Source organism: Ceratotherium simum, chromosome 17 (genome assembly GCF_057802395.1).
Source record: "Ceratotherium simum simum isolate JZ-2026a chromosome 17, ASM5780239v1, whole genome shotgun sequence".
Taxonomy (NCBI): domain Eukaryota; kingdom Metazoa; phylum Chordata; class Mammalia; order Perissodactyla; family Rhinocerotidae; genus Ceratotherium; species Ceratotherium simum.
This window is the reverse complement of record NC_141916.1, coordinates 11,841,105-11,868,778: the sequence shown is the minus strand read 5'-3', so window position 1 is coordinate 11,868,778 and position 27,674 is coordinate 11,841,105. Positions and strand designations below refer to the sequence as shown.

General features: G+C 51.7%; 1 protein-coding gene across 3 annotated transcripts; it reads right to left on the bottom strand.

The window, feature by feature from the left end:
* Window positions 1–137: 137 nt before the first annotated feature.
* STAT6 (signal transducer and activator of transcription 6) lies at window positions 138–12,704 on the bottom strand. 3 transcript variants are annotated; one of them, XM_004429288.3, is made up of 22 exons: window positions 12,454–12,703; window positions 9,717–9,853; window positions 9,188–9,326; window positions 8,817–8,900; window positions 8,238–8,376; window positions 8,065–8,117; window positions 7,710–7,858; window positions 6,985–7,116; window positions 6,670–6,858; window positions 6,281–6,368; window positions 6,021–6,143; window positions 5,342–5,434; window positions 4,793–4,999; window positions 3,505–3,599; window positions 3,276–3,412; window positions 2,796–2,942; window positions 2,538–2,601; window positions 2,321–2,431; window positions 2,036–2,128; window positions 1,173–1,238; window positions 954–1,082; window positions 138–863 (listed from the first exon to the last, which is right to left on the bottom strand). In XM_004429288.3, the coding sequence occupies exons 2-22, from the start codon at window positions 9,830–9,832 to the stop codon at window positions 674–676; spliced, it is 2,544 nt and encodes an 847-aa protein (XP_004429345.1). In that variant the 5' UTR covers window positions 9,833–9,853; window positions 12,454–12,703; the 3' UTR covers window positions 138–673. The 3 variants fall into 3 exon arrangements, with proteins under 3 accessions (XP_004429345.1, XP_087298302.1, XP_087298303.1); XM_087442176.1 differs by lacking the exon at window positions 12,454–12,703 and adding an exon at window positions 11,317–11,462; XM_087442177.1 differs by lacking the exon at window positions 8,817–8,900 and having other exon boundaries at window positions 12,454–12,704.
* Between the last annotated feature and the right edge of the window lie 14,970 nt (window positions 12,705–27,674).

The window sequence follows — 27,674 nt, the reverse complement described above, 5'->3', positions numbered from 1 at the left end:
TAATGCGTGACATCTATATATTAACATGTCTGAGGTACACACACTTTCACGCAGTTATACACGAAAAGACTCAGCCCTTGTACTTCTGGACAGTACATGTAACTGAAAGCCTCCATCTGACTGACAGGAATTCGAGCTGTTTATGATTTGTTTTTTAATCTGAGCAAAACCCACATCAGTAACCAAATGTACAGACTATTCCTCTCCTCCCACCTGGGGTCTCCTGAACTGCTTCCTCATCCCCCCAGGCTGGGACCCAAGCCCATTCCTCCATCCCCAGCCTCCAGTGCAAGTGTGTGCACGCGTCTACACGTGTGTCCTGGACCCTGGCTCGGGATGGGTGGAGAAGCCCTTCGTGCCCTAACCTGCGCTTGCCCAGCTCCCTTCCTGCTCAGCCCCACCTCCCAGGGAGAGCAGTGTGTGTGCATTCTGCGTGTGCAGGCATGTTGAGCCGTGTCTCACTTTGGAACCTGAAGGGGTGTGTGGTAGGAGAGGAGTGGATAGGCTGCACCCCCTGTGCCTTCTCCTGGCAGTCTTTTTCTCCTGACCAGGGAGTAGGTGGGGATAGGAGGACACGCACCCCATCTGCTGCTTGGCAGGAGCATGGGCAGGTGTCCAGAGAGGTCCGTGGGGGTAGAGAAGCTGTCTCTCTGGTCTCCCTCTCCAGCTGGGATCACCAACTGGGGTTGGCCCTTAGGTCCAGGTGGGACATTGAGATCCCAGACTGCCCATAGGGGGACGGCTGCAGGAGGGGCTGGGCTCCCAAGGGCCCTCCCCCTGACTCCCCTTGCCCCTCCAGGAGAAGCTTGGTGAGGTCCTGTTCAGTGGGCGGCAGCAGGGGCGGGAACATGTCTTCACTGACCCTGCAAGGAGGAAGGGGGAAGCAGTGGGATAGGGATGGCACCCACTCCTCTACCCGCTCCCAGCCACCACCCCAGGCCGCCACCACTCACCAGGTGCCCTGAGGGAACCCTCCCACTGACTGGCTCAGGCAGCTATCTTCCGCCATGGCCACATCTGAGCAGAGAAGGGGCTCAGGGCTGGACACGGCATGCTCCTGAGGCTGGCATGGCAGCAGGCCCCTGCCAGGACCAGAAAAGTAAATAACATGTTGAGGGGGTGAGGCTGGGAGTGAATAGGGAGCATGGGATCAGGACGGGGTTGTCACTCACTGGGGGTGAGGTTGGTCAAAGGGCAGGCTCATCTGGCTCAGGTTGGGGGGCATCTGCAAGTGCGATCTGGAAGCAGGAAGAAGGGCACAGTCAGAGAAGAGAAGGCTGAGCAAGGGTGGGGCGTTGCCAAGTCAAGACCACTGAGGGAGGAAACAGAATTTCAGCTCCTTATCCTGACTGCGTAGCCTCGGGCAAGCCACCTCTACACTGCGAACTCAGTCTTCGCATCTGTCATATGTGTGCTGGGGCCTGGAGGGGGTGTGGGGAGGAGAGGAGGCTGGATGAGCTCATTTCTCATGTTTCTTTGGACTCTGAACTTTGGTAGTTCCAAGTCCTCCAGTCCCCACCCCCACCTCAGCTCCTGGGACGGGAGATATCATGACTTGACGCCTGAGTGTTACCTGTGGAACAAAAATGTCTAGGCTACTTCCAAGACAAAATAGATAAAGAAATAAAAATCAAGACAGCAGTTAAGTGATAGTGGATTTCAGGGGCAGGAGAGAAAGTACTAATACACAGCTCTTGCTATGAGCCAGGTACTATGCTCAGCTTCACACGTATTGTTAACTCATTTAACTTGCACAATAATCCTATGAGGAAGGTATTATTATTATTCCCCATTTTACAGCTGAGGCACCAGACTTGAGTAACTTGCTCAAAGTTAGTAAGTAGTGGAGCTGGAACTGGAACCTGGGAAGTCTGGATGTTAACCAGTAACGCCTCCAAGGAGTGGACACAAGAGACAAAAGAAAGGGTATAGCTTTCTACCACACCTTTCCACAGAAGAGCCTCTCCTAACAGTACAAATGTGCATCCTTCCTGCATGGGTATCCCTGCCCGTCCCCAAGAGGTTTTTCACTTACTCCGGGAAGGCTGGCAGCACACTGACCGATTCTTCCCGGGGAAGGGCTTGGTACGAGGACATGGACTGGGAGAGTGGTGAGTACACTTGGGGCCTGGGGAAAGAAAGCGGACCCCCTGATGCCAGCCCTTCTCCTGGACACCCCCATCCCCTGCCTCAGGACGGGGAATTCCTCTCATGGAAAGGAAAATTCCCTACTTCAGCCACCCATGCCAGCTCCCCAGGAGCCCCTGCTGAGAGCCCACCTGCACAGACCACTCCCATTCCCATCCCTCCAGCTCCTTACACCACATCAGGGCCAAGCTGCATGTTCATGGAGGAGTCAGGAGCCATTCCAAGATCGTAAGTGGGCATCATGGTAGGCATTTGGGGCTCTGGGGTGGGAAGTGGCTGGTCCCTGGAGGAGGGAAGGAGGCACATGTGACTGACCAAGGGTTGATGCCACCACCCCTTCCTGCAAGTAAGTACCAGGCCCCACCCACCATCCACACTGCCACACTCACCTTTCCACAGTCATCTTGATGGTAGCTGGGACATAACCCCTGCCATCCTTACCCATCTGTTCAGCTGTGGTGGGGGAGAAAAGGAGAGCCATGGAGTGCTCCAGGGTTAGGGAGGAAGGGAAATGGAAAAGGTGGGCATGGCTGATGGGCAGGTAGGAGAAGTGGGGCTACGAAAATGGAGAGATAAGTCAGGGATGACACACAGTGGGCAGGGAGGGGGGCAACAGGAAAGAGTCAGAACTGCCCGCTCCAGCTCACGCTTGTAGTGACTCCGGAAAGCCTCGTCCTTGGGTTTCTTAGGGTAGAGATTTTTGAGCTGATCAAGGTCCCGGATTCGGTCCCCCAGTGAGCGAATGGACAGGTCTTTGGCAGAGAAGGGCTGGATGTTCTCTATCTGTGGGGATCCTATGACAGGAATGAGACCCTGAATCCCCTCTGTCCAGACTTTCTTCCTTTTCCCCAGCCCCCACCACAGGACTCATTCTCAGTCTACCAGGGCAAGGGGGAGAGGACCTGGGGTGGGGTCCTGAGGGAGGGAGACCCACCAGTCTCCCTTCCCACAGAGCTCACAGTGAGAAGGTGGAAGTTTAGATCACAGAAGGAACAAGAGAAGCTGGACCTAAGGAAGAACTTCCTGAAGATAGAGTTGGCATCAAGGAAGGCCAGGACATTTCCTTCCCAGAAGAAACCCCAGGGAACACAGGCACAGAGGCAGAGGACTGGCTGGGGTGACCTCACCATCCTGGCCCCGGATGACGTGGGCAATGGTGATGCCCCCAATCTCTGAGTCGCTGAAGCGAAGGAGGAATGTTCCATCAGACTGGTTGAGAAGAAGGCTATTGACGTATTGTTTGCTGATGAAGCCAATGATCAGCCTGCCCAGGAGAAGGAGAGGATGGGAGTGGGGGCACTGGGTGTGGAGAAGGAGCTGGAGGTACAGCTCCTCAGACCTGGGGCAGGGACTCACCGATCTGACCAGTAGCTCCGGAGACAGCGTTTGGTGAGGTCCAGGACACCGTCGAACCACTGCCAAAAGGTGAAGCCACGACCCAGCAGGATCTCCTGGTGGGGGAGAGGTGGTATGAGCAGGAGAGGGCCAGAACTGCAGCCTGGTTAGGGCAGGCACTGGGCTGTGAGTGCCCACATGACAGAGTCACAGGGCTGAGGGACCACACTAGACCTGAGACCCCATCAACGACAATGGCCAACACTCAAGCTTACCACGTGCCAGGCACTATTCCAATCCCTTTCTATAAATTAATTTATCTGATCTTTACAAGCCTGTGGAGGTAGGTCCTGTAACTATTCCATCTTACAGATGAAGAAATGGAAGCTTAGAAAGGTCAAATAACTTGCTCAGGTCCACACAGCTGGTGAGAGGCAGAGCTAGGATTTAGCCCAGGAAGTCTGGGCTGGGGCCCCTCATCACCGCTGTGCTCCACCCCCTCCCCAGTGAGGCCTGGCGGAAGTGGAGTCCAGAGACAGTGGCTTGCTGGGTGTGGGTGTCCTGCTCCCTTTGTTAACACATCCTCTGGTCGTGTGGGCTTTTCTTTCTTCCTTTTTTTCTAAGAGATCAGTACATGACTGCGTTTACCCAGCTGGTTGTCAACCAGGACACCCAGATCTCCTTTTTCCCCTGTTCTTGTAACAGACCCAGTCCTGAGCCGCCTTATTTTGGAAGCAGTAAAATATTATGGCTAAGAGAAAGTCAGAAATATGGGGTTCCATCCCAGCCATGCCACTCGCCTGAGTATCAGGGTCCTCATCTGTGAAATGGGGATGATAATAGTACCTACCTCAAAGGGATGTTGGGAGGATAAAATGAGTAACACACATAAAGTGCTAAGCATGTAGTCAGCCGTCAGCACATGGCAGCTGGTATGACTACATATGTTCCTGTGGGGTTTCATTCCAGTTTTTGCAATAGGAAGTATTTTCCCAGTGGGTCAAAGTCATTCTGAATCAGAACTGTGTTTACATACAATCTGGGTGAGTCATGCAGGTCACTGATAAAGAAGAAGGACAGAGGGCCCCCAGACCAAAACGTGAGGGGTGCCAGAGAACACATCCTCTGGGCTGACCCCCTGAGCTGAGAGATTTTCCTTCCCGGGGCCATGACAGAGGCCTTCCTGACAGACATGATGGGGCATTGTCAAGATCCCAGCAGTCGGTCCCTGGGCAGAGGTTGGAGAGGCCCCGAGTGCCCCAGGGATGAAGAGCTTGGGGGTAGCTGGTCTGAAGGGCAGAGGAATGACCTTGTTGAACTGTGACCAGGACACAGAACGGTGCTGGAAGGCATCCATGCTGAGGCTGTTGTCGTTGAAGATCTTCTGGGCCAGGAAGAAGAAGTGCTCTGGGAGCAGCCCCCGGTTGGTCCCCACCTCAGCCATGAACTTGAGGTTCAGAGTTTCACACATCTTCTCCCAGGGCACACGCTCAGCCACCACAAAGGGCACACGGTCCTGGGGACAAGGGGGAAGGAGAGGGCGCCTCAGGCTATCACCCCCAGTCTTCCTCAGGAGGACCTTCATCCTTCCCACCTCCCCAAGGCTGCCCCTCCCCAGTGATGTCACTCTGGGCTTGCTCACAAAGGCCGTGCTTTACCAACAGTAGTTTAGGGTGCTATGGCACAATGGTTGTTAAGACTGGCAGGAAAAGAGGTCAGAAGCATGAAAGCAGATCCATGAGAAGGAGTTAAGGTCACTCCCACTTGAACATGCCTGCCACCCCACCAGCCTGCTCCCCAACCCTTCATGTTAGAGCCCACCCCATCCCTGTCCCCCCTACTCCAGGTCTTTCCTCACCATTTCAGAGAAGGCATTGTCCCACAGGATGGTAGCTTTGGCATTGTTGTCTTGGTTGCCATGGACGATGACCACCAAGGGCAGAGACAGAGCCTGAAGGAGGTGAGGAGAGGGACAAGGGGCTTCCTTAGGGGCTGGCTCTGAGGGTGCAAGGAAGCTCCTGGATTCATATGACATAGTTAAAAGCTCATGGTAATGTTATCAAATGCTTTCCGAAGCTCAGTTAGGACCTTACTGTAGAGAAGTGGTTGTGAGTCAGTGCTTGGAGCCAGACCTCCAGATTTCAAATGCCAGTTCCAGCACTTAGAAGCTGTGCGACCTGGGAAAATTAATCTCCCTGTGTCTCAATGTCCTCATCTGTAAAATGAGGCTAATAATAATACCTACCTCATCATGTCATGGTGAAAACCGTGTGCGTGTGTGTGTATGTGTGTCACTTGAAACAGTACCCTGATCTACAAAAAGTGTGTAATAAGTGCTAGTTGCTACTACACTGTTATTCCCTGGCATGTGCACTCCGTGTTCTTGCTCCTTCCATCTCACCTTGGCCCCAGTAGGCATAAATCCCAGACACCCAGGGTATGGGACAGTCATGAGGAGTGAGGATCCAGGGCCCCAGTGTGTGGCATGGAGGGGGACGTGGGGCCCAAGATTGGGCAGGGCTGTGGCCTCGGTTCACCTGGAGCTGGATGGGGAGTTTGTTGGGGCCGAGCGTGAAGCTAGTGGAGAAGAGCACCGCACACTTCTCCTCGGTGACAGATTCAGTGCCCTTCCGCTCACACCGCTTGATTTTCTTCAGAAGCTGTGAGGTGGGGTGAGGGAGAGGAGGGGTGAGGGCAGAGACGGCTTCTCCTGGGCTCCCAACTCCCTCACCAAGGAAAGTCGCATAGTCTGAGGACCCCTGCCCCCCTCCCTGCCCGCTGCTCCCTGAAGCCTCACCAGGTTCTTGAAAAGGGCAGAGCAGCAGTTCCCAGGAATGCTGTTCTCCAGGGGCACGGTGTTGTTGATGATTTCCCCACTGCTTTCTCTGCCAGGGGAGTCAGAGAGGCTCAGCCCATGCAGGCCAGGTGTCTGGAAGAGCTGGAGTCCACGGGTGAATGGCGTGGACTACGGGCCCCAAATCTCCATCTCCTCGCTTAAGTTCTTAAGGGAGAAGTCCCCATCTTGGCCAAATTGTGATGCTCCCACCCCATTCCAGCGCGGAATGGGCTGCCTTGACCATTCAGGTCTCACATCCCATGGCCCTCCCTCCCCATCACCTGCTCTTTGTGGGGCCCGGCTCCTCTGGCCTCCACCACCCCAACAGGCCTTCTCCAGCCCCAGCTTACGCGCCAGCCCCAGGCCCCTGGGGCATGCTCAGCTCCCTCGCCTGCTTCTCGGTCACCATGTCAGCCCTGACCAGCGGAGGCTTGGCCGGGGCCCCCAGGAACCGTAGGCCTAGCAGGAATCGAACCCCAGCCTGGAACTTGGTCTGAGTCTTCAGAACCTGCGGGGGCTGCTTCTCCACCAGGAAAGAGCTGGGAGGAGTGAGGAGGACACAAGGGGAGTTGGCAGCTGAGTCCCTCCTGGTGCCCTCCCCACAACTCTACACTCTTCCTTCCTTGGGGTCTGCCCTAGGCCAGGCTGAGGGCTCCCCGGCGTACCTGGTGACGAGGGTTCGCAGGACTTCATCTAGCCGGCTAATCAGCGCTGCCCGGGTCTTGGGCTCAAGCTCCCCACTAGCCGCCCCCACCTCCTGCTGCAGCTGGGAATAAATGTCCACCAGGCTCTCACACCTGGGGCCAGGACAGTGGTCAGGGGGCACAGGATTCAGGCTGCCTGCGGCGGCCCAGACCCCCTTCCCCTAAACCCAGGAAGAGAGCAGGAGAGTGTGTGTGGAGGGGTGGCAGGGGCAGTGGGTGTGGCTGCACCGTGCCTGAGCTGAAGGGGTTCTGGGACTTGCCTTGGCTCTGGGTGGGAGGTTCCTTCTCAATGCCTGCACCCCCTGTGGAAACCCAGAGGCCTCTTCCTCAGGGCTCTGATACCCAGGTCTGCTGCCAGCACGTATGGTGCTTTTTGCGCAAATTGAAAGGGGCCCCGCCCAGGAGACCAAATGGAAAAAGGCCTCCCACTCCTCTGGGCATGGGGCTTGAAGAGAAAAGCATGGGTTGGATGAACGCCCGCTTGTGCCCCCTCAGCCAGGCGCACTTATACAGGTCGCAACCTGAGCCACAGTTAGCATAGCTCTGCGGGAACTGGCTCCTCTGAGTCTTGGCCCCCTCCAAGGCCTTCTTGCCTGGCTTTTTCTCTCATGTCTGGGGGGCCTCCAGCAGGGATAGCAAGTGCCCACCTCCAGCCCACTCTCCGTCCCCGTCAGCCCTGCCCCAACCTCTCCTGTAGTGGGGCCAGGCTCTCCTCAAAGGGGGCACCATTCCCTGCCAGCTGCTGCTGCCGCTTCCACATCTGAATCCTCTTCAGCACCAGGGCCTTGGCAGCCTCCAGCTCCCCGACAATCTCCTGCAGCACCGTGGCCAGAGCCTGTGGGCAGGGAGGGCCTGAGCTAGGGCCACACACTGCCTCCTTCCCCGGCTCCTGAGGGGAGCACTCTCTTTCTCACGTCTCCGCATTCCCTGATCCCAGCTCAGTCTGTGTCTCTCTGAGGCCCAGTCTCCATCCCTTACAGATCGGAAATCCCTTGAAGCTCGCACTTTGAGCTCATCTCCACCTCTCAGGTCATTACTCACCTCACTTGGCCCAGTCCCATTGGCAGGAGTTTCTATCAAGCTGTGCAGAGACACTAGGGGCAGAAATCAGGGATGCAGATAAATGTGAGGTTCAGTCAATGTTGAGGTCCAAGAGGCGATCCCTCCCACACACTCCCCAGAATCCTCTTAGGGCTCTGGGCCCAGGCCCCCACCTTGGCCAGCCTCAGCCTCCTGCTGCACGGCTTCTCGGAGAAGGCGGGCTTCCCCCAGTCGGTGCTGCAGCCTCTGCAGGACTGTGTTAAACTTGAGTTCCTCCTGCTTCCAGTGGAAGGGTGCTGGCAGATGGCCGAACTGCACAGGATAGACAGATGCCGAGAGGTGAGACACTCTGCCCATCCGTCTACACCCGGCCTCCACTCCCTAAAGTGGTGCCTACAGCCATGCTCTGCAGAAAAGGAGATAGACCACTTCCCTTGTCTGGCTCTCCCCTCCCCTTTGATAGTTCTTCCTGACCTTTTGGAATCTCCTGGGGATAAGACCTCTCTTCTGGCAGAATCAACTCTTTATCTCTTGTTCTCTCCTCCCCAGACCTCGCTACCCTCGGTCCCTCATTTGAAGTTTTCCTGAGCTTAGCTTGGGGTTTACTCTGACCCCAGGAACCTCCTTTAGTCATCCTGGGCCTAGAACATTGAGCCTTTCTTCAAGTTCAAATTCCGTTTAGAGGGAATTCTCATGGCTCAAGCTAAAGTCCCAGAATTGGGTTGGGGTGGGAGGTGGGTATCACACAATACCTGTTCCCTAACAGCATTTTTCTCTCCTTGCAGTATTTGTTTGAAAGAGGCCACCAGCTTCAGGGGGTCCCTCTGATATATGCTCTATAGAAATGAAGGGTGGTGGACAGGGTTAGCCAGGCTCTTAGCCATGTCATTCTCCCACTTCAATCCCCCCCATTCACATACACACTGAAAGGCAGCGTAACTGTAGACTCCAGAAGCTCTCATGTATTTGCATGCTTTTAAAATCTAATTTGCATGCTAGCTAACAGCTAACCACAGAACACCAATTTGCTTCCAGCGGCCAACCAATTTCTTCCAGCATCCAATGCTCACCGCAGCTCCACTCTGGCCCCACCCCAGCCTTGTCCTTTCCCTCCTGCCCCCACCTCCAGGGTGCTGATGTGTTGCAAGATGGCGCTTCCCTCCCCCTGCTCTCCGGCTGAAGTCTGAAGGCGCTGGACAGTGGTGGAAAGTAGGGCGCTGGCCATGTTGCAGCAGAAGGCATCTGAGCCAACCAGGAACTCCCTGCAGGAAGATCAGGATGAGGCAGCCTCGAGTCAGGGCTTCCTCAGCTCCACTGACCCTTCACCCCACAGCAAACAGCTCAGCAGCCCTCCACCCCCATTCTCCATCCTCTGCAGCCCTCATCCGTGCTCCTTGTGTCCTAATTTTCCACTGTTAGGGGAAGTGCCCTTGCCCCAGCCCTGACTTTGTCCTCTTTGGCTCTGCCTCCTAAGGGGGTGAGGGACTCCATGTGTCAATAGGCATAGTCTGGTTGATGCAGCACAGACTCCCGCTAAATCTAGGCCACCATCCGTGAGTCCCAAGTCCCGAAATGGGGCGGAGAAAATCTGATGTGGGGGAAGGTGGGTGGGGGAGGACCTGAGGGATGAACATGGGGCAGCTGGGACTCACCAGGGCTGGTTCTCCAGCCAGTCACCCAGAAGATGCCGCAGGTGTTGGGGAAAGTCGACATAGAGCCGCTGCAGCTTTTCTGGGGGCATCTTGAGGACCAGACCCCACAGAGACATGATCTGGGGTTAGGAGGGTGCCTGGAGGAAAGGAACAAGGCCACTCTGAGAGGTGCCAAAGAAAGTTGGCCCATGTTGTGGGGCAGCCAGGGACCTCCCAGAGACCACCCTCACCACCACTCACAGCCAGACCACCTCAAACCAGGGACATCCTTGGTCAACGCCTGAGACAAGGTAATCCCTTCAATGGTAGACACAGGGGTGATGGGGTGGGAAGAGCTGAGCTGCAGCCAGCGGGGTGGGAGATGATGGAGACAGGGCAGTAGGGAAAGCTCTCTGAGAGAATGCAGAGGATGTGGGCTGCAGCTCTAGAGCTGGCTCTGGTTCTGTGGGCAAGGAGCCTCCCCTCTGTGGACCCGATCTTCTCATCTATAAAATATGAGGCTTGATAAGTGCAGAACTTTCCAAACTTTTTAAAGCAGTAGCCAATTTTAGTTTTAATGTGTAGAACCCCAATTATTTAAGATTGGACTTTCTCTGTTGAAAGCAAGTGTGGTAGGCCAGGAACGCTACTGCTCCCCTCTCCCCACCTCCTGACCTCAAAGGTGTCCCTGAGAAACCCCTCAAAATTCCAGGGCTCCATGAGATAATTTGAAGACTACACGGCTAGACGATGAAGAAGAGGATAGTAGAGTAATAATAGCCGCCATTTATTAAGCACTTACTATGTATGAGGCATTACACTAAGGGTGTTATCTCCAAACCTCACAATGATTTTTAAAATAGATAGTTATCCTCTTTCATAGATGAAGACACCGAGTCTCAAGGAGATTCTCTAACGTGCCAAGGCCACTCAGCAAGTGAGTTCCGAAATCAGGATGTGGATCTGAGTGAGAATTAACCACCACACTGTGCCATTAGGATGCTTTCCAGATGCAAATCCTGTCATCCTAAGAGGAGGGGGTGTGGCAGCAGAACTGAAGAAGGGGAGGTGGAGCAAAGGGGAATGTAGAAAGAACTTAGGAAGAAGGTGAGAGATATTGGAGGAAAAGTGGGGTTAATAAGCCTGGAGTGAAGAGCCTAGAAGCGGGGAGAGGAAGCTAGAGAGCTAGAAGGCCAAGGGTAGAGGAGAAGAAAGGGAGGGAAGAAAGGAGGAGACGGGAGAAGGAGGGGAGAGGGTTTTACTGGGTGGGCTGCCAGGTGAGGTGGGTAAACCAGTGGTTTCCCAGGGGTCTCTCAGTTCATGTTTCTCATAATGTCCCTTCCCAAAGATGAGGGGGAGGATGGGGATGGAAACTCCCTGGGTCTCCCCCAACCCAGAAACCCCAAGTCCTCCTGTTGCACTTTTAGCCTCTCCCCTTCCCCAGGACTCCCAAAGGGATGGAGAACAGAGGGGCCCCTTCTCAGGGACTCCAGCTCCAAGACCCTCCTGCCCCTCCCCCCCAGTCCCTATCCCCTCCAGCACTTTTCTCCCAGTGGCAGAATCCTCCCCTTCCTGCTCAGGGTCCTCCAACAGGCCTTTCTCCACCCCTGGGGTGGGGCACCTTTTGCTCTGTGTTGCAGATTCACCGGAGGACTCCGTTGTCTTTTCTGTCTTCCTCTCCCGCTTCTCCTGGCGCTCAGACCTTTGACCCTCTGGCCCTATCCTACTGGGGACTGAGGTGATCCCTAAACCGCAGGCAGCCCCCCTTTCCTCTCTATCCCCTTGTTGAGTGACCAGCCTCCCGGCGTGGCCCTGGCTTCAACTCCCCTTCCCTACTCCGTCCCCAATATCCAGATGTCAGGAGGCCACACTTTCCCCCACCCTCACCCAATGACAAGGCTGAGGGGGTTGGCCTGCCAGGACAGGGGCACCTTCTGCTTTAAGCCCCTCTCCAAGACCCGCAGAGAGGGAGGAGCCGCGGTGGGAGGGGCGGGGCCCGCGTTCCCGTCCCAATCGCGCAGGGAAGCCCCACGTCCGGGATCCTCTTCGGCCGGCTTCGTGGCCTAAACCCGATCACCTCAACCCCAACGTTCCCGAGTCCTGTGGCCATGGGACCAAAGGATCAAAAGTCAAAAGCTTCTCTGAGTTGCCCAATGTGTGTCGGTGACGGTGGGAGCGGGGAGGGGGCGGGGGAGGCGGAGCCAGTTCAGCATGAGGAGGGTTAACTCGGCGCCGCCGGGAAATCTCGGCGTCTACAGCAGCCAAGCGTGGAGCAGTTTTGAGGGGGAAATTCCCCCTCCTCTGGGGCACCATGAGGTCTACATCTGGGGCTCGCTCACCCCCCAGCCACACCCTTGAACAGGAACCTTTGTGGGGGGACAGGCTAGGGGTTTGTCTATGACCCACTGCCTTCTGGCATCAACCTTCTAGGGAGGGGCAGCCACTTCCCCCCACCCAGAGGGCAGAGGGGCACCTCCTTGCCCTCCTTTCCCTGTCTTCACATGTCCCCGGAGGTGCGCGGGCGGGGGTGTGGAAAAAGTGACCCACGGGGGGTGGGAGTGCGGGGCCTGTACCCACCCCAGATTCCTCTGAGAGTTGGAAACTGCCAAGACCCAGTACCACCAGCTCCTGAAACAATTTCTTGGGGACCATACACCTGGCCCAGGGAGGATCCTGAGAGGCCCCCCGCCAACCCACCCCCGCACACCCTCATAGTCAGAGGGTCCCCACCCTGCCCTCCTCGGAGGCATCCCCTCACCTTGGCAACCCCTCTGCTGTCTTCTCCCTCTCTCAGCGGGCACTGCCAGGCCCCATGAGTCTGTAGCTCTGTCCAGCGAGTTCGGGGCTGGCCCTGCCAGCACCCCCCCTCCACCACCACCACCGAAAAGAAACACACACACACACACACACACACACACACACACACAGTCCTCTCCCGTCCTTCCTCTTCAGTGTAAGCAGTGGCTGCCCCAGCCTGCTGTTTCCGGCTTCTCCGTCTACCCAGGTCCCTCCCTGGAGCTCTGACGACACAGAGAAGAGAAAGTGGGCTGGAGGAGGAAGAGGAAGAAAGTAGGGCGAGCATGTGTGCCTTCTGTGCCTGGTGAGGGTGTACAGGGTGGGGGGAGCCAGGACTGGGGCTTGGGGCCCTGGGGCCAAGCTGGAGTGGGAGGCTGATCCCCACTTACTCTGTCCCCCTCAAAAGTGATCAACTTTTCTCCAGAAAGCCACCTAATATCAAGCAGAGACATGCCGCCCCAAACTGCCTGTCCTGTACTCAAACTTTCGAAGCGGCCCAGGGTTTGGGCTCACGAGGGACTGGACTCCCCGGGGCCTCTGGGAAAGCAAATCCCTCTGGGCTCTGCGCTCCCTCCAGTGGAAGACCCTGAAAAGCAGCCGGGGAGCACATCGCCGGCAGGAACTCCTAGGTCCTCCTCCCTTCTTGGTGGTGAACGCCTTAGAGGTCCCGTGACCACTGATGGGAGGGAGTGGGGGAGGGGACCCCGAAGCTCAGAATTCTGGAAGACTCCAGAAGGAGTGCTGCAGACTGAAAACCATCTCTGCCCCTCCACACAGGGTACTACTCCTTAGGCCCTGGTGGGAGTTGACACGAGCCGGAGTCGCTGCCTGCAGATTACCAAGGGACAAATTTGAATATGAATCTGCTGTGCACCCTTGGCGAAGTTCCTGTCTGTTTCTGTGGTAACCACTGAGACACACCCAGAAATACACACGGGTACACATGCACAACTTCTCCAGTCACAAGCTACACACACACACACACACACACATGCTTACACACACATGCGAGCAGGCTCACAGACATGTCAGCACTCAGAGACACACACTCACATACACAGAGCTTGCCCAGCTTCTGAGTCATCATCGTAACTAGTGGGTGGTTTCTGCAGCTTTTGCTGGAGGAGCTGGAGGCCAAGGGACCCAGAGAGGCCTTCACATCCCCAAATCTGGGAGACGTGGTGCATGGAAAGGGTGGTTTCTGGGGGGCGGTGGGAGGTGGAAGGACGTTTCTACTCCCCTCTGTTCTCCCCAAATAGAGCTAGGCTCAGGGGCCAAAGCTAGGCCTATGCTGCCCCCTGGTGCCTGAAGTGATTCCCAGAACCCAGCTGCTCCCACTCCCATCCCGTAGGGATGGGCCTGTGTGTGCCGGAGGGCATGTGTGTGGGCCTGGCTGGCAGCAGAGGGTAGCAGTTAAGAATCTGGACTCTGGAGACAGGCTGCTTGGGTTTGAATCCTGCCAGCGCCGCTAACTGTACAACTCTGGGCAATCTACAATTTGTGATTCAGTTTTGTCATCTGAAAAATGGAGCAAATAATAGTCTTAACTCATAAGGTTGTAGTAGTGACATGTGATAATACGTGTGAAGGCTGAGGACAGTGCCTTCACATAGGAAACAGCAGGCACTATTTTTATAGCCCAGAATAAACCAGGCACGAGGATGGCAGAAGGGCCTCCATCCTACACAGGGGTCCCGGATTTGGGGGTAATATTAGTGCCACAAAGACAGAGCCTATTGGAGGAATGTGTGTTTCTGTGTTTATTGTGTCTGGAAGGCAGTGGATGGAAGAGGAGGGAGAGTAGGGGTGGAGATGGCGGGCGGGGAATCTGATCTCAGCAGTGCCAGGGTCGCAGTGTGTGCACGTAGGCGCTCACAGCACACGCGCTTTGTATGTGCTCCCATGTGCCCACGCTGCCTGCAGACGTCCACAGACAGTGCCTGAATTCAGGCTTTGCCATCTAAGGGGCTCAGGAGGTCCAAGTTCCCTAGAACTTTGCCAAGAGGAGGGGAGGAGGGAACGCAGTCTCTAACTGACTCCTTTTGGGGATGGGAAGGTGAGGAGCCAGTACTGGTGGGAAAATAATATTTATTGTCATTCTCTCTAACTGATTGCACCAATGGGGACACTGTGATAGCCTGGAAAGAACCCAGAATTTAGAGGCAAATCTGGCTTGGGTCTGACTCCACTTAAGAGCTCTGTGATTGTGTGTCAGCTCCTCAAACAGAGACAACAGTTACATCCACTTCACACGGCCTAAGCTGGGGTGAGGTGTCTAGGGTGCGGAATTTAAGGAGGCACTCATCTCAGGTCATGCAATTGCAGGGTTGGCTAGACTTTCAGTAATGCCACCCCCTTACACACCCTGAGAGTGAGCGCCTTGCCTGCCTCCCCTCCTCTGGGCCCTGCCATCCCACCAAGTGGCTGAAAGATTGCATGAGAGAAAGACTAGGAAAAAAGAACTTTGTGATCTGTGAACTGCAGGTTGCAACCCAATAATGAGTCACCAAATCAATTTGATGGGTGTTAGTTTGCTAGGGCTGCCGTAACAAAGTACCACAAGCTGGGTGGCTTAAACAACAGAAATTTATTAGTCACAGTAAAGGCTAGAAGTCCAGGTGTTAGCAGGGTTGGTCCCTTCTGAGGGCTGTGAGAGAATCTGTTCCAGGCCTCTCTCCTTGGCTTGTAGATGGCTGTCTAATGTTCCCCTCGGTGTTCTCCCTGTATGCCAGTCTGTCTCCAAATTTCCCCTTTTTATAAGGACATCAGTCATATTGGATTAGGGCCCACCCTAATGACTTCATTTTAACTTGATTACCTCTGTAAAGACCCTATCTCCAAATAAGGTCACATTCTGAGGGACTGGGGACACCTCATATGAATATGAATTTTCAAGGGACATATGAATTCAACATACAAATATATGAATGTTTGAGAGACACAGTTGAACCCATAACAGTGAGCCTTGACCATCCCTTTTTTTAAACAAAGTAGAGTAGAATAGAACAGCAAATATCAGAACATATCACCTAAAGTTAGGATAAGTAGTGTCTAAGGAAACTTGTGTCAGTTTTATGTATGTATTTGAGTTCTAGGTCTTGATGTAAAAGACACTTTTAGTGCAGGTTGTGATCAAAAAAACAAAGCACCATTTGGATGTTGGTGACCATCACATATCACTTTGTGTTGCTTTTTAACGATTTTATGGGTGTATCCTTCTTCTCTGACAAGAACATAAGCTTGCAGAGGGTGGGGATTCCTATCCCCCTGTACACACTGCTGTGCAGCTAATAAAGACAATGTCTGCTCTTGCTAGTGACAAGGACCACTGTTTACTGAGTGCTTACTATGTATATGGCACTGGGCTAAATGTTTTACATACACTCTCTGATGGAAAGACTGACCTTAGTGATGGATTGATGGCAGGAGCTCAGTACATTTCACAGATAAGATGAGTGGGTGCCTTGTTCAGAGCACTGGACAGTGGCCTGGGATTTGTGGAGGATTGAGGGATAGAAGGAAAAGGTCACAGAAGAAGTGTGGACCCCTACCCAGCCCTGTCTGCCAGGCCTTTTCCATTCTCCCCAAATTCGCATCCACTTTGATGCCAACTCACCACTTAGATTAGAGGAAGCAGAGGCCATCAGTTGGAAACTCCCCCAGTTTCCTGCTCCCTACTGACAGACACATTCATTGGCACCCGCACTCTCCCTGCAGGCTCAGAGGAGAGGGTGTCTCTGCCTCTGCCTCTGCCCCCAATACGTCCCTCCACTTGTGCTCAGGGCCCCTCCCTCTTGCCTCCTCAGGCTCTGTTCCATTAAATATCCCTTCAATTCTCCAAGTCTCCAGCCTCTCCTTCCTTAGTTAGTACAGCTCTTTCCTCTCAGCCTGTACACATGTTCAAATCCCTCCCACCTTTAAAAAAGTAAAATCAAACTGACAGCAAGCAAGCAAAACCAATCCTCCCAGAATCTATGTCCACTTAATTCAACAAAAACTTGTTGGGTGTCTGTTCTCTGGCTCTTACAGCTGAGAGGGGGAAGCAGATTAGTTAACAAACAACGATACTGCCGGATAATTGGGGCTGTGATTCCAGTGAAGGACAAGGTGCCATGGGAGCACATAGAATGGGCCATCTAAACTAGGTAGGGGGTAGGGGAGATCAGGGAGGGGTTCCTGGAGGAGGTGATGCCTTAACCGAATCCTGAAGGAAAAATAGGAGTTATTCAGGCAAAGAACAAGAGGAGAGTTAAACGAGGAAGAAGATCTAGCATGGACAAAAGCATGGATACTTCAGGAGCATGGTACCTTCTGGATATGGATAGTAGTTGGCGATGGGGAGCATTAGAGGATCTAGGCAGGTGAGTAATGTGATGAGGTTTAGTAGAGAGACCACCCTGGCTGCAGTGTGGAGGACGGATTTAAAGTGTAAGTCTGAAGCTAGGAGAACAGTTCAGAAAGTTGATCATAACAGAGGAGGAGACTGTTTGTCGGAGAAGTAGAAGTGAAGCATTGTGGGCGGAATCCAAGGCTGGTTAGGAAGAGAAGTAAAGACAGGAGGAGCCAGTGGGTAAGGATAGAACAGAGCGAAGGAACTGGAAGTCTCAACAGACTTAAAGACTGACCTTCCTGGGAGCAAGGGAAAGAAAGAGCTGGAGGGTTGGAATGTTGTGGTCAGAGACAGGGGGTGAGACTTCAGTCTGGCCCTCCTGGGAGGGTGTGGGACAGGTTGTGGCTATGGCGACATGGCGTAAGTCACTGGAGTTGAGGAGGGCAAGGAAACAGGAGTCCAGGGTGCTGCTGGACTACCGGCATGAACACTGAGGCCATCTGGGTTTGCAAAAGACCTGCGGTGAACAGGAAGACAGTGACTCGGATGCCAGAGTCTTCGAGGAGTGTGGGCAAGTGACCAAGACATCAGTGGATGAATGATAACTAACATTTAGTGAGGGTTTATGCGTTATTTCAATTCCTACTTTAAAAAATCTAAGCACTGTACATTTTATCCTACAATGATACTATGAGAAAGAACTATGTGCCCAACATGGTAGTGACTAACCATATGTGGCTGTTTAGTTTTAATTAAAAAATTCAGTTCCTCAGATGCACTAGCCGCATTTCAAATGCTCAATAGCCACACATGGCTAATGGCTACTATGTTAGCACAGATGTGGGACCTTTCCATCATCACAGAAAGTTCTGTTGAGAGCACTGATAGCCCTCATTTTACAGATGAGGAAACTGTGATGTGGAAAGGTTAAGTAACTGGCCCAAGGCCAAAGATCTGGCAAGTGACAGTGCTGGGATTTGAACTCAGTTAGTCTGACGCAGGCACTGAGGCTGTAAGCAGTAAGCTACACATCTTCTCAATGGACGGTGAAGTATCTGGCCCTGAAAACGAAGAGGAATTAATATGACTCTCGGGGCAAGCACTGCTGGTGCCTACTCAGCAGCAAGCCTTTCTCCCTTGCTGGCAAAGTCTGGATTTTGTACAGGGATTCCCCTCCCGTACGTTCAGGGGATGAATCTAATTGGTCTAGCCAATCATGGTCTGTCTGTTCCCCTGGCCAGTGACTCAGTCCTGGCCAACAGGACTTTAGGGGGCTATTGGGTACAATTTTGTTCTTCTTCAATGACGAGTCCACATGTGAGGACTAGAACAGCTGCAACCAGTTGCAACTGTGAGAGGAGATACCATCAACCACTGAGGATAGAGTAGCAGTGTGAAGAGGTAGAAAATTCTTGCTGAAGCACCAGCCCTGGATCTGCTCTAGAACTCCTCATTGTTCAGTCTAATTTAGTTGGGTCTTCTGTTACTTGTGGCTAGATGCATCCCTAACTGAGACCTTGGTGGAGCCATACTGACTACAGGAAATGGAGAGCCCGGAGCGGGCTGACTGCCCACGCTCCCACCACCACCCGTCTTGTGCACTTGGGAGAATAAGTGATATCTCTTTAAAGGAAGTGTCCTCAGGAAAGAGCCAGGTTTCGGGCAAGCAAAGAGGGGCAAGGACAATCTGAGCCAAGGGTGGTCCAAGGCTTCCTGCAAGGAGGAGGTAGGGAGAAGCGCAAGAGTGGTCAGGAAGAGGAAGCACTGGGCTGAGTGGAGAAGGGTGGACGCCCACTGAGGTCTGCCAAGGATGACAGGATGTGAGCAATGGCAAAGTCAGCTGATCTCCAGCTTCCAAATGAAGCCCTGGGGCTGTCAGAGGCTCTGTGGCCAACAGACCTTCACCTCACAGAAGGACAAGTAGTAGCCCTGGTGGGTGGGTGAAGTCAAGCATCTCTGGATGGAGCCAGCTGTGGTCAGGATTGAGCCTCTGCAAGGAAATTCCAGCCCTCTAACTGGCACTATAATTACTGTCTTGCCTCTCTCTCTTGTCCCCTGTGCAGCCAAACTTCTTGGGAAAGTTATTCACATTTACTGTCTTCCCTTCCTCACCTCCTCAGTACACCGCCAGCTGGCTGCTGCCCGCATCAGTCCCATGAAACTGTTCTGGCCATGTCACACGTACCCTCCTAGGTGCCCAGAATGATGGTCCAGCCCTGTCCTTCTCTCCCTGGACCTCTCTGCAGGATTCAGCACTGTTAATGGCTCTTGAGTAAGCCCTCCCCCCGTTGGTGTTCATGGTCCCTTTCTCCTGCTCTTCCTCCTACCTCTCTGGGTGCTCCTCAGTCTCCTGTCTTCACGGGCTACTCTTCCTGTGTGATCTCATGGCACCCAAGGCTGCAGCATTCTAGAGGCAAAGCAATGTAATGTGGTGGTTAAAACTGTGGCCTCTGGGGCCAGGCCACCGGGGTTCAAATCCCTGCCTCACTTGGTGGCTGTATGACATCCAAACCCCTATCAAGATGTAGATCATTGTCCTCACTCCACCCCTGAGGGGGAGCCACTGCTCTGATTTTTTTTCACCATAGATTAGTTTTGTCTGTTCTAGAATTCATATAAATGGAGTAAAACAGGATGTGCTTTTATGTCTGGCTTCTTTTACTCACCATGTCTGAGATTCATCTGTGTGGTTGAGTGTATCCATAGTTTGTCCATTTTTATTACTAACTATTAGCCCATTGTAGAGATATAACAGTTTGTTCATCCTTTTTTTGATGATAAATACCTGGGCTGTAGCCAGTTTTTGGCTATTATGAAGAAAACTGCTATGAACATTCTTGCTGACATCTTTGTGTGAGCGTGTTTTCTCTTCTCTTTAATAAATAACTAGGAGTATAATTGCTGGGTCATAGGTTAGGTACATGCTTAGCTTTATAAGAAACTGCTACATACTATTCCAAATTGATAGAACATTTTACATTCCCACCAACACTGTGTGAGAGTTCCAGTTGCTCTATATTCTCACTAACATTTGGTATTGTCAGATTTTTAAAGTTTTCATTTTGGTGAGTGGGGAGAATTATCTCATTGTGGTTTTAATTTGCATTTTCTTGATGACTAAAGATATTGAGCACTTTTCATGTGTTTATTGGCCATTAATATAGGTTCTTTTGTGAAGTCTCTATTCAAATCATGGGGCCAGCCCCATGGTGTAGTAGTTAAGTCTGGCGCGCTCCGCTTCAGTGGCCCAGGTTCATGGGTTCGGATCTTGGGCATGGACCTACACCACCCGTCAAGCCATGTTGTGACGGCGACCTACATACAAAATAGAGGAAGATTGGCACAGATGTTACCTCAGGGCTAATCTTCTCAAGCAAAAAAAGAGGAGGATTGGCAACAGATGTTAGCTCAGAGTGAATCTTCCTCACCAAAAAAAAAAAAAAGGTCTTGTGTACACTTTTTTAAAAATTGGGATGTCTTTTTATTACTGTGTTATAGGAAATTTTTTATATACCCTGGATAACAGTCCTTTGTCAGATCAATGTTTTGCTTACCTGTTTGGTTTACTTATTCATTTTCTTAATGATGTCTTTTGAGGAGTGAAGCTTTTTAATTTTGATGTTTCTTTTATCAGTGCTTTTCTTTTATGGTTATTGCTTTCCATGACAAGAAATTTTTGCCTACCTCCAAGTCATGAAGATATGCTTTGTTTTCATCTAAAAGCTTTATGATTTCCCCTTTTATGGTTTAGATCTATGATCCATCTTGAATTAATTTTTGCATATGGTGTGAGGTAGGGGTCAGGGTACACTTATTTCTCTTATATGGATATTCAGTTGTTCCAGCACCCTTTGTTGAAAAGACATTCCTTTCCCCCATGGATTACTTTGACACCTTTGTCAAAATCAAATGACCTTTATTTTTTTTTTTAACAGTTTTGCTTTTATTTTATTATTTTTTGTGTGTGTGTGTGAGGCAGATCAGCCCTGAGCTAACATCTGTCACGAATCCTCCTCTTTTTGCTGAGGAAGACTGGCCCTGGGCTAACATCCGTGCCCCATCTTACTCCACTTTATATGGGATGCCGCCACAGCATGGCTTGACAAGCGGTGTGTTGGTGCGCACCTGGGATCTGAACCCCAGGCCGCTGCAGTGGAGTGCCCTCACTTAACTGTTATGCCACCAGGCTGGCCCCTCAAATGACCTTTAAATGTGAGTCTATTTCTGGCGCTCTCTTCTGTTGTCTTTATACCAGTACCACACCATCTTGCTTATTGTAGCGTACAAGTCCTGAAGTCAAGTAGTATAAGTCCTCCAGCATTGGTGTGTTTTTTTGTTTGTTTTTAGCATTGGGATTTTAAAAGCTCCCCAGGTGATTCCAATGTGCAGCCAAAATTTGAGAATATTCTAATTTGAGCCAAAGGTTCTAGACCCAGCTTTCTCTGTCACTGTCCTCTAGGCCGACATGATAAACCAATTAGTGTACTTGAGCCTACCTTCTTAGTCTGGAATCCTCTTCTTCTCCAGCTCTATGGCTGATGCCTTAAAGACTTCATCAATTTCTCACCTGGCTCCCCACTACTTCTAGAAAAAAGTTCTGAGTCCTTAGTGTGGCTCAAATCACCCCTTGTGATTAGGCTCTCTGATACTTATCCATTACCCTCCCCAATAAGTACCTTAACCTTCAGCCACACCATATTTGCCATTCCTCGGATGTTTTAAACTCCTCATGCCTCTATGCCTTTGTCATATGTAAATGCCTATGTCATTGCTTGTCATCTCCTTCCTTTCTTTCAACATGTAGCCTGGCATCATCTGCCCTGCTCTGTGTTGATCCCCTTATCTGGAATAGGTACCTTGCCCTGGTTCCCAGACCCTCTGCGCTTGCCTTTACCATAGGCATTAAGGTTCTGTGCTGTAATTGTCAATCATCTTGTTACAACCCCACCAAACTGTTTGCTTCTTAAAGGTTGAGACTGTGTGTTTCCATCTCTTGTCCCTAGTGCCTAGCAACATGCCTGGCACATATGAGATACCTGATAAATGTTTATCAAGTGAATGAAACCTGGGCTCCAATCTGCACTGTGATTTGGGGCAGATTTCTTAACCTTCCTAAGCCTCTACTCTACTAAATACCTACAAACTGGAAATAACCCATGTCACAAGGTGGTTATGAGACTTAAGTGAGTTAATCCATGTAAAATCCATTGCGTGGGTGGGACTACATCAGACCAAAAAGCTTCTTCAAGGCAAAGGAAAACGAAAAGACAATCCACCAACTGGGAGAAACTATTTGCAAATCATATATCCAGCAAAGGGTTAATTTCCAAAATATATAAAGAATTCATACAACTCAACAACAGAAAAACAAACAACCAGATCAAAAAATGGGCAGAGGATATGAACAGACATTTTGCCAAAGAAGATATACAGATGGCCAACAGGCACACAAAAAAGATGTTCAACATCACTAATTGTTAGGGAAATACAAATCAAAACTACAATGAGATATCACCTTACACCTGTCAGAATGGCTATAATTAACAAGACAAAAAATAACAAATGTTGGAGAGGGTGTGGAGAAAAGGGAACCCTCATACACTGCTGGTGGGAGTGCAAACTGGTGCAGCCACTATGGAAAACAGTATGGAGATTTCTCAAAATATTAAAAATAGATACGATCCAGCTACCCCACTTCTGGGTATTTACCCAAAGAACTTGAAATCGACAATTCAAAGAGATTTATGTACGCCTATGTTCATTGCAGCATTATTCACAATAGCCAAGACATGGAAGCAACCCAAGTGCCTGTCAACTGATGAATAGATAAAGATGTGGTGTATATATATACATATATATATATGTATATATATATACACAATGGAATACTACTCAGCCATAAAAAGACAAAATCGTCCCATTTGCAACACCTTGGATGGACCTTGAGGGTATGATGTTAAGCAAAATTGGCTAGAGAGAGAAAGACAAACACTGCATGATTTCATTCACATGTGGAAGATAAATAAACACATGGATAAAGAGAAAAGATTAGTGGTTACCAGAGGGGAAGGGGGTTGGGAGGTGGGTGAAAGGGGTAAAGGGGCACATATGTATGGTGATGGATAAAAATTGGACTATTGGTGGTGAGCATGATGCAGTCTCTATAGAAACTGATAAATAATAACGTACCCCTGAAATGTCACAACATTATAAACCATTACGACTTCAATAAAATAATTAAAAATAAAATAAAATAGAAGAAAAGTGAAAAAAAAATCCATTGCATGGGCTAGGTACATGGTAAGCGCTAGATAAATCTTGGTTCTCTTCTCACCGTCTACCACACCCTTCAGCCACCCTTCCTTTCCACTCTTCTTTAGCTGACCACTAGGTGGTGTCAGTCTCTGGCCTGACATTCAGTCCTAGAGCTGCCCCCTTAATGCCCCAGCCCAGTGCCTGTTACATTCAGACAGGAAGGGGAGATGTTTAATGATTTGCTGGGAGATCCAAACAAGAAGATTTCCTCTTCCCACACCAATATCTTTGCCCACTGTCACCATTCTAGGTATCCCCATCATGGATTGCAGAGAATTCGTCCTTGGTTCCCCATTATTTTGGTTATAATTCCAACCCAAGGATTTGAAGATGGAAGAAGCTTCTTAAGAATAAGTGGGGAGAGGGCCAGCCCCGTGGCTTAGCGGTTGGATGCGCGCACTCTGCTGCTGGCGGCCCAGGTTCGGATTCCGGGTGCGCACCGACGCACCGCTTCTCCAGCCATGCTGAGGCCGCGCCCCACGTACAGCAACTAGAAGGATGTGCAGCTATGACATACATCTACTGGGGCTTTGGGGGGAAATAAAATAAATAAATAAAATCTTTTAAGAATAAGTGGGGAGAAAGAGAAGAAGCCGAGGCAGGGGGGATTGCATAGTGAGTGCTACAGGAGAAATACGAGGAAGAAGATGCTTACAGTCACATCCTGTTTGACAGTAATTAATTACGATTGTCTCCTCTACCAGGGCCCGCACATCTAGTTCTAACACTCTTGTCAGCCTCCCCACCAATCAATCAGAGCTCCTAACACTGGGTGGATACGAAGAAGTAAAAGACATGATCCCCTCCCTTAAGGACTTTCTGGTCTGGGGGTGGACACAGAACCTGCAAAATTAAGTGCTAGATTCTAGGAACTGAGGCTATCTTGAGTGCAAGTTTGGAACAGGAGAGATGGGCAGAGAGAGAATAACAGGAGAGCTTTTCTGAGGAGTGTGGGGAGGAGCTGGGAAAACAGTATAATTAAAGGCTCAGGTAGAAATATGCATTCTCTCATCTTAAAGAGACACCCTCAGCAGTTCACATACTGGAAATAACCAAGGCCCCAACAATCCCAATAGATTGTGGAGTATCCAAGAAGGAGATTCCAAGTAGCCAATATAAAGAGTGAGCTAGATGTGTATGTACAACACGGAAAGGGATCCAGATAAGTTAATTGAAACAAGCAGGCCGGTCCTGGGGCTTAGCAGTTAAGTGCGCACGTTCCGCTACTGGCGGCCGGGGTTCGGATCCCGGGTGCGCACCGATGCACCGCTTCTCTGGCCATGCTGAGGCCGCGTCCCACATGCAGCAACTAGAAGGATGTGCAACTATGACATACACCTATCTACTGGGGCTTTGGGGGAAAAAAAGGAGGAGGATTGGCAACAGATGTTAGCTCAGAGCCGGTCTTCCTCAGCAAAAAGAGGAGGATTAGCATGGATGTCAGCTCAGGGCTGATCTTCCTCACAAAATAAATAAATAAATAAATAAAACCCTTCATTAAAAAAAAAAAAAGAAAAAAGAAAATTACAAAACAGAATATATTGGGGCCAGCCCCGTGGCTTAGCGGTTAAGTGCGCATGCTCCGCTACTGGCGGCCCGGGTTCGGATCCCGGGTGCGCACCGATGCACCGCTTCTCCGGCCATGCTGAGGCCGCGTCCCACATACAGCAACTAGAAGGATGTGTAACTATGACATAAAACTATCTACGGGGGCTTTGGGGAAAAAAAAAAGGAGGAGGATTGACAACAGATGTTAGCTCAGAGCCGGTCTTCCTCAGCAAAAAAAAAAAAGGAGGATTAGCATGGATGTTAGCTCAGGGCTGATCGTCCTCACACACACACACACACACAAAACAACAGTATATATTATATGAACTCATTAAAGGATATTTATTTATATTATTCATTTAAAAAAAAAGCCTCTTAGAAGGAGACCCAAGGAACTCTTAGTAGTGGTTATTCTGAGGGTGGGACTGAAGAATGGGAGCCTGGAGAGTGGCAAGTTGACTTGCATCTTGCACCTTCCTATACTCTGAGTTTTTTGTGGGTTTTTTTGCTGAGGAAGATTCACCCTGAGCTAACATCTGTGCCAATCTTCCTCCACTTTGTATGTGGGTCGCCGCCACAGCATGGCTGACGAGTGGTATAGGTCCACACCCAGGATCTGAACCTGTGAACCCACGCCACCGAAGCAGAGCATGCCGAACTTAACTGCTAGGCCACAGGGCTGGCCCCTACCCTGAGTTTTTTAACCACTAAGTTTTACCATTTTTTACAATATAAAGTTAATAACGACGGTTTGGTCAATGACAGACTGCATATGCAACGGTGGTCCCCTAAGTTCAGTACCATGTAGCCTAGGTGTGTAGTAGGCTATACCATCTACGTTTGTGTAAGTACACTCCATAATGTTCGCACAGTGACGAAATCACCTAACGACACATTTCTCAGAATCTGTTCCCATTGTTAAGCAGCATGACTGTAAACACATGTTCACATTCAGGAGATGGCAGGGTTCGGAGGTAGCAAGTGGGAAGTGTTGACATGCTGGTTGAGGCCGGATTCTGGAAGGCCATGACTGGGAGAAGAGTTCACATTTGATTCAGTTGTCTATAGACACCCTCTAGAGGTTTGTCAGCCAGGAAGAGACATGGGGAACGCAGTTTTAGGAAGATTCACCTGTGTAAGGTAGATGGAGGGGAAAGGAATGAGCCCACCCCCTCCCAACCTTCTCAGGCGCATATACAGTCACTCCAGCTAGCCTTTTCCTTTCAAAGCTACCGGAGGTCTGTTTCAATCTGATTTCACTCGGACCACAGTATTGGGAGGGAGTTCTGGGAGGCATTCATTAAAAACATTTAGTGAGTCTCTGCCATGTGCCTGTCACTGTGTTAGCCCATGAGGGCTGTGCATAAAAGGATGAATAAGACTTCACCGTTGCCCGGAGAAACTCTCTGGCAGTGGAAAATGGAGGAACGCTGAGTGCTACTTCAAAGGAAAAAATGACAGGCCTTGTGCACAGGCTTGCAAGACTGGATATAGGAAAGGCCCAGAAGACAAGTTGGCAACAAGTCTGAGGCTTCTGCCCTGGGTGTCTAAAGGCAGGTGGCCTTGGCACTGAGCAAAGCAAGCCCGGAGGAAGCTCTGGTTTGGGGGAAAAGTCGAGTTCCTTCTGGATTGCTCTCTTGCTTGCTCTCACTGCCATCACTGGAGAAGTCCTCCATGCTGTTCCTCTGTCTGCCAGAGACAGACTAGAGCGAGGACTTGGGGCCCTTCCGACTAGAATTTTAAAAGGGAGAAGGGAGGTGCAACACTCTCTCATCTCTAACGTCAATTTCTGGCAACAGAAGTGGCCTGCTGTCTCCCTGAACTCGGACTGCCAGACACCAGAAAGTCAGACACGCAGGGTACGACCTTAAAACACCGCCCAGAAGGGGGCACTGCCAGAGGCACATTCACCGGGCTCTGGGAACCGCCCGGCGCCTTGCGGACTCAAAGCAGCATTCCCTTAGGGCTCAGGGCTGGGACGAAGGTCCCCCACTCAGCAGACACCTCCTTAGAACTGGAGGCCTGGAAGCAGAGGTCCAGAGTCCCTCATCTTATTCCAAATCCCTGTCGTTCGGAATCCAAAATCCCGACTTGGTGGGATGCCAGTCAGGAAAAAAAAAAAAAAAAAAAACACCAAACAAAAAAATAAATGAGCCCCGACCTCTTGGAGCGAAGGCGGGTGGCCCTTCCTCAACCCCACCCGCTGGTGACTCACCTCCCTCCAAACCAAGGCCTGCCCCTCCAGCGCCCGGTGCCAGGCGAGCAGGGCGGGGCGGGTACTAAGGTGGGCTCCATCCCTAAGCCCCAGGCGGGCGGACAAGCTCCGGCGTGTCCCCGCGGGTGTCCCTGTTTACTCCAGCCCGGAGCGAGGTGGGGGCGGGCCCTCGCGGCCCCTCCCCCCTCCCTCCGTCGCAGGCCCCAATCCCGGTCCCAGTCGGACAAAGTCTCCAAATCAAAGCGCAGCCTTTCCCCGTATCTTCCCCGCAGACCGGCGGCCCCTGCCCCCACCCAGGCAGGGGAGGCACAGTCAGGGTTCCCCAAGGAAATCGGGCCTCGGCCCGCATCTCCGGATCTTGGATCCCCAGACGGGGCCTGAAATCCTAAGGCTTGACACCGAGTTTCAAAAAGTCGCTCAGCTCTCCTCGCCCACTGCCCAATCCCCCCATCGCCCCTTCAGCTCCCTGGAGCGCGAGGGAGAAAGGGCCAGCAGGGAAGAGGACGCTCCAGGCACCAAAGCGGCTACCCGGGCCCCGAGCCCCCCACTCTCGAACCGCTGGCCAGAGCTCCAAATCTTGTCGCTGCTCTGACTCCCCCTCCCCAGGGCAGCGCGCCAAACCGGCGCATGCGCACTTCCAGGATTGCCGCGTAGCTCTTTCTCCCCCCCACCTTTTTCTTTCCCCGCCCCTTCTCTCCCTCCCTCCCTCCCCGTCCCCTCCCTCCCTCCCCGTCCCCTCCCTCTCCCCCCCTCAGCCCGCCCCGCGGCACCTCAG

Excerpts from the sequence above, each read along its gene's own strand:
- STAT6 (XM_004429288.3), bottom strand. The coding sequence starts at position 9,832 with ATGTCTCTGTGGGGTCTGGTCCTCAAGATGCCCCCAGAAAAGCTGCAG. Across the intron at positions 9,327-9,716 it reads TGGCTGGAGAACCAGCCCTG|GGAGTTCCTGGTTGGCTCAG; the intron begins GTGAGTCCCAGC and ends ATCTTCCTGCAG. Across the intron at positions 864-953 it reads GGGTTCCCTCAGGGCACCTG|GGTCAGTGAAGACATGTTCC; the intron begins GTGAGTGGTGGC and ends TCCTCCTTGCAG.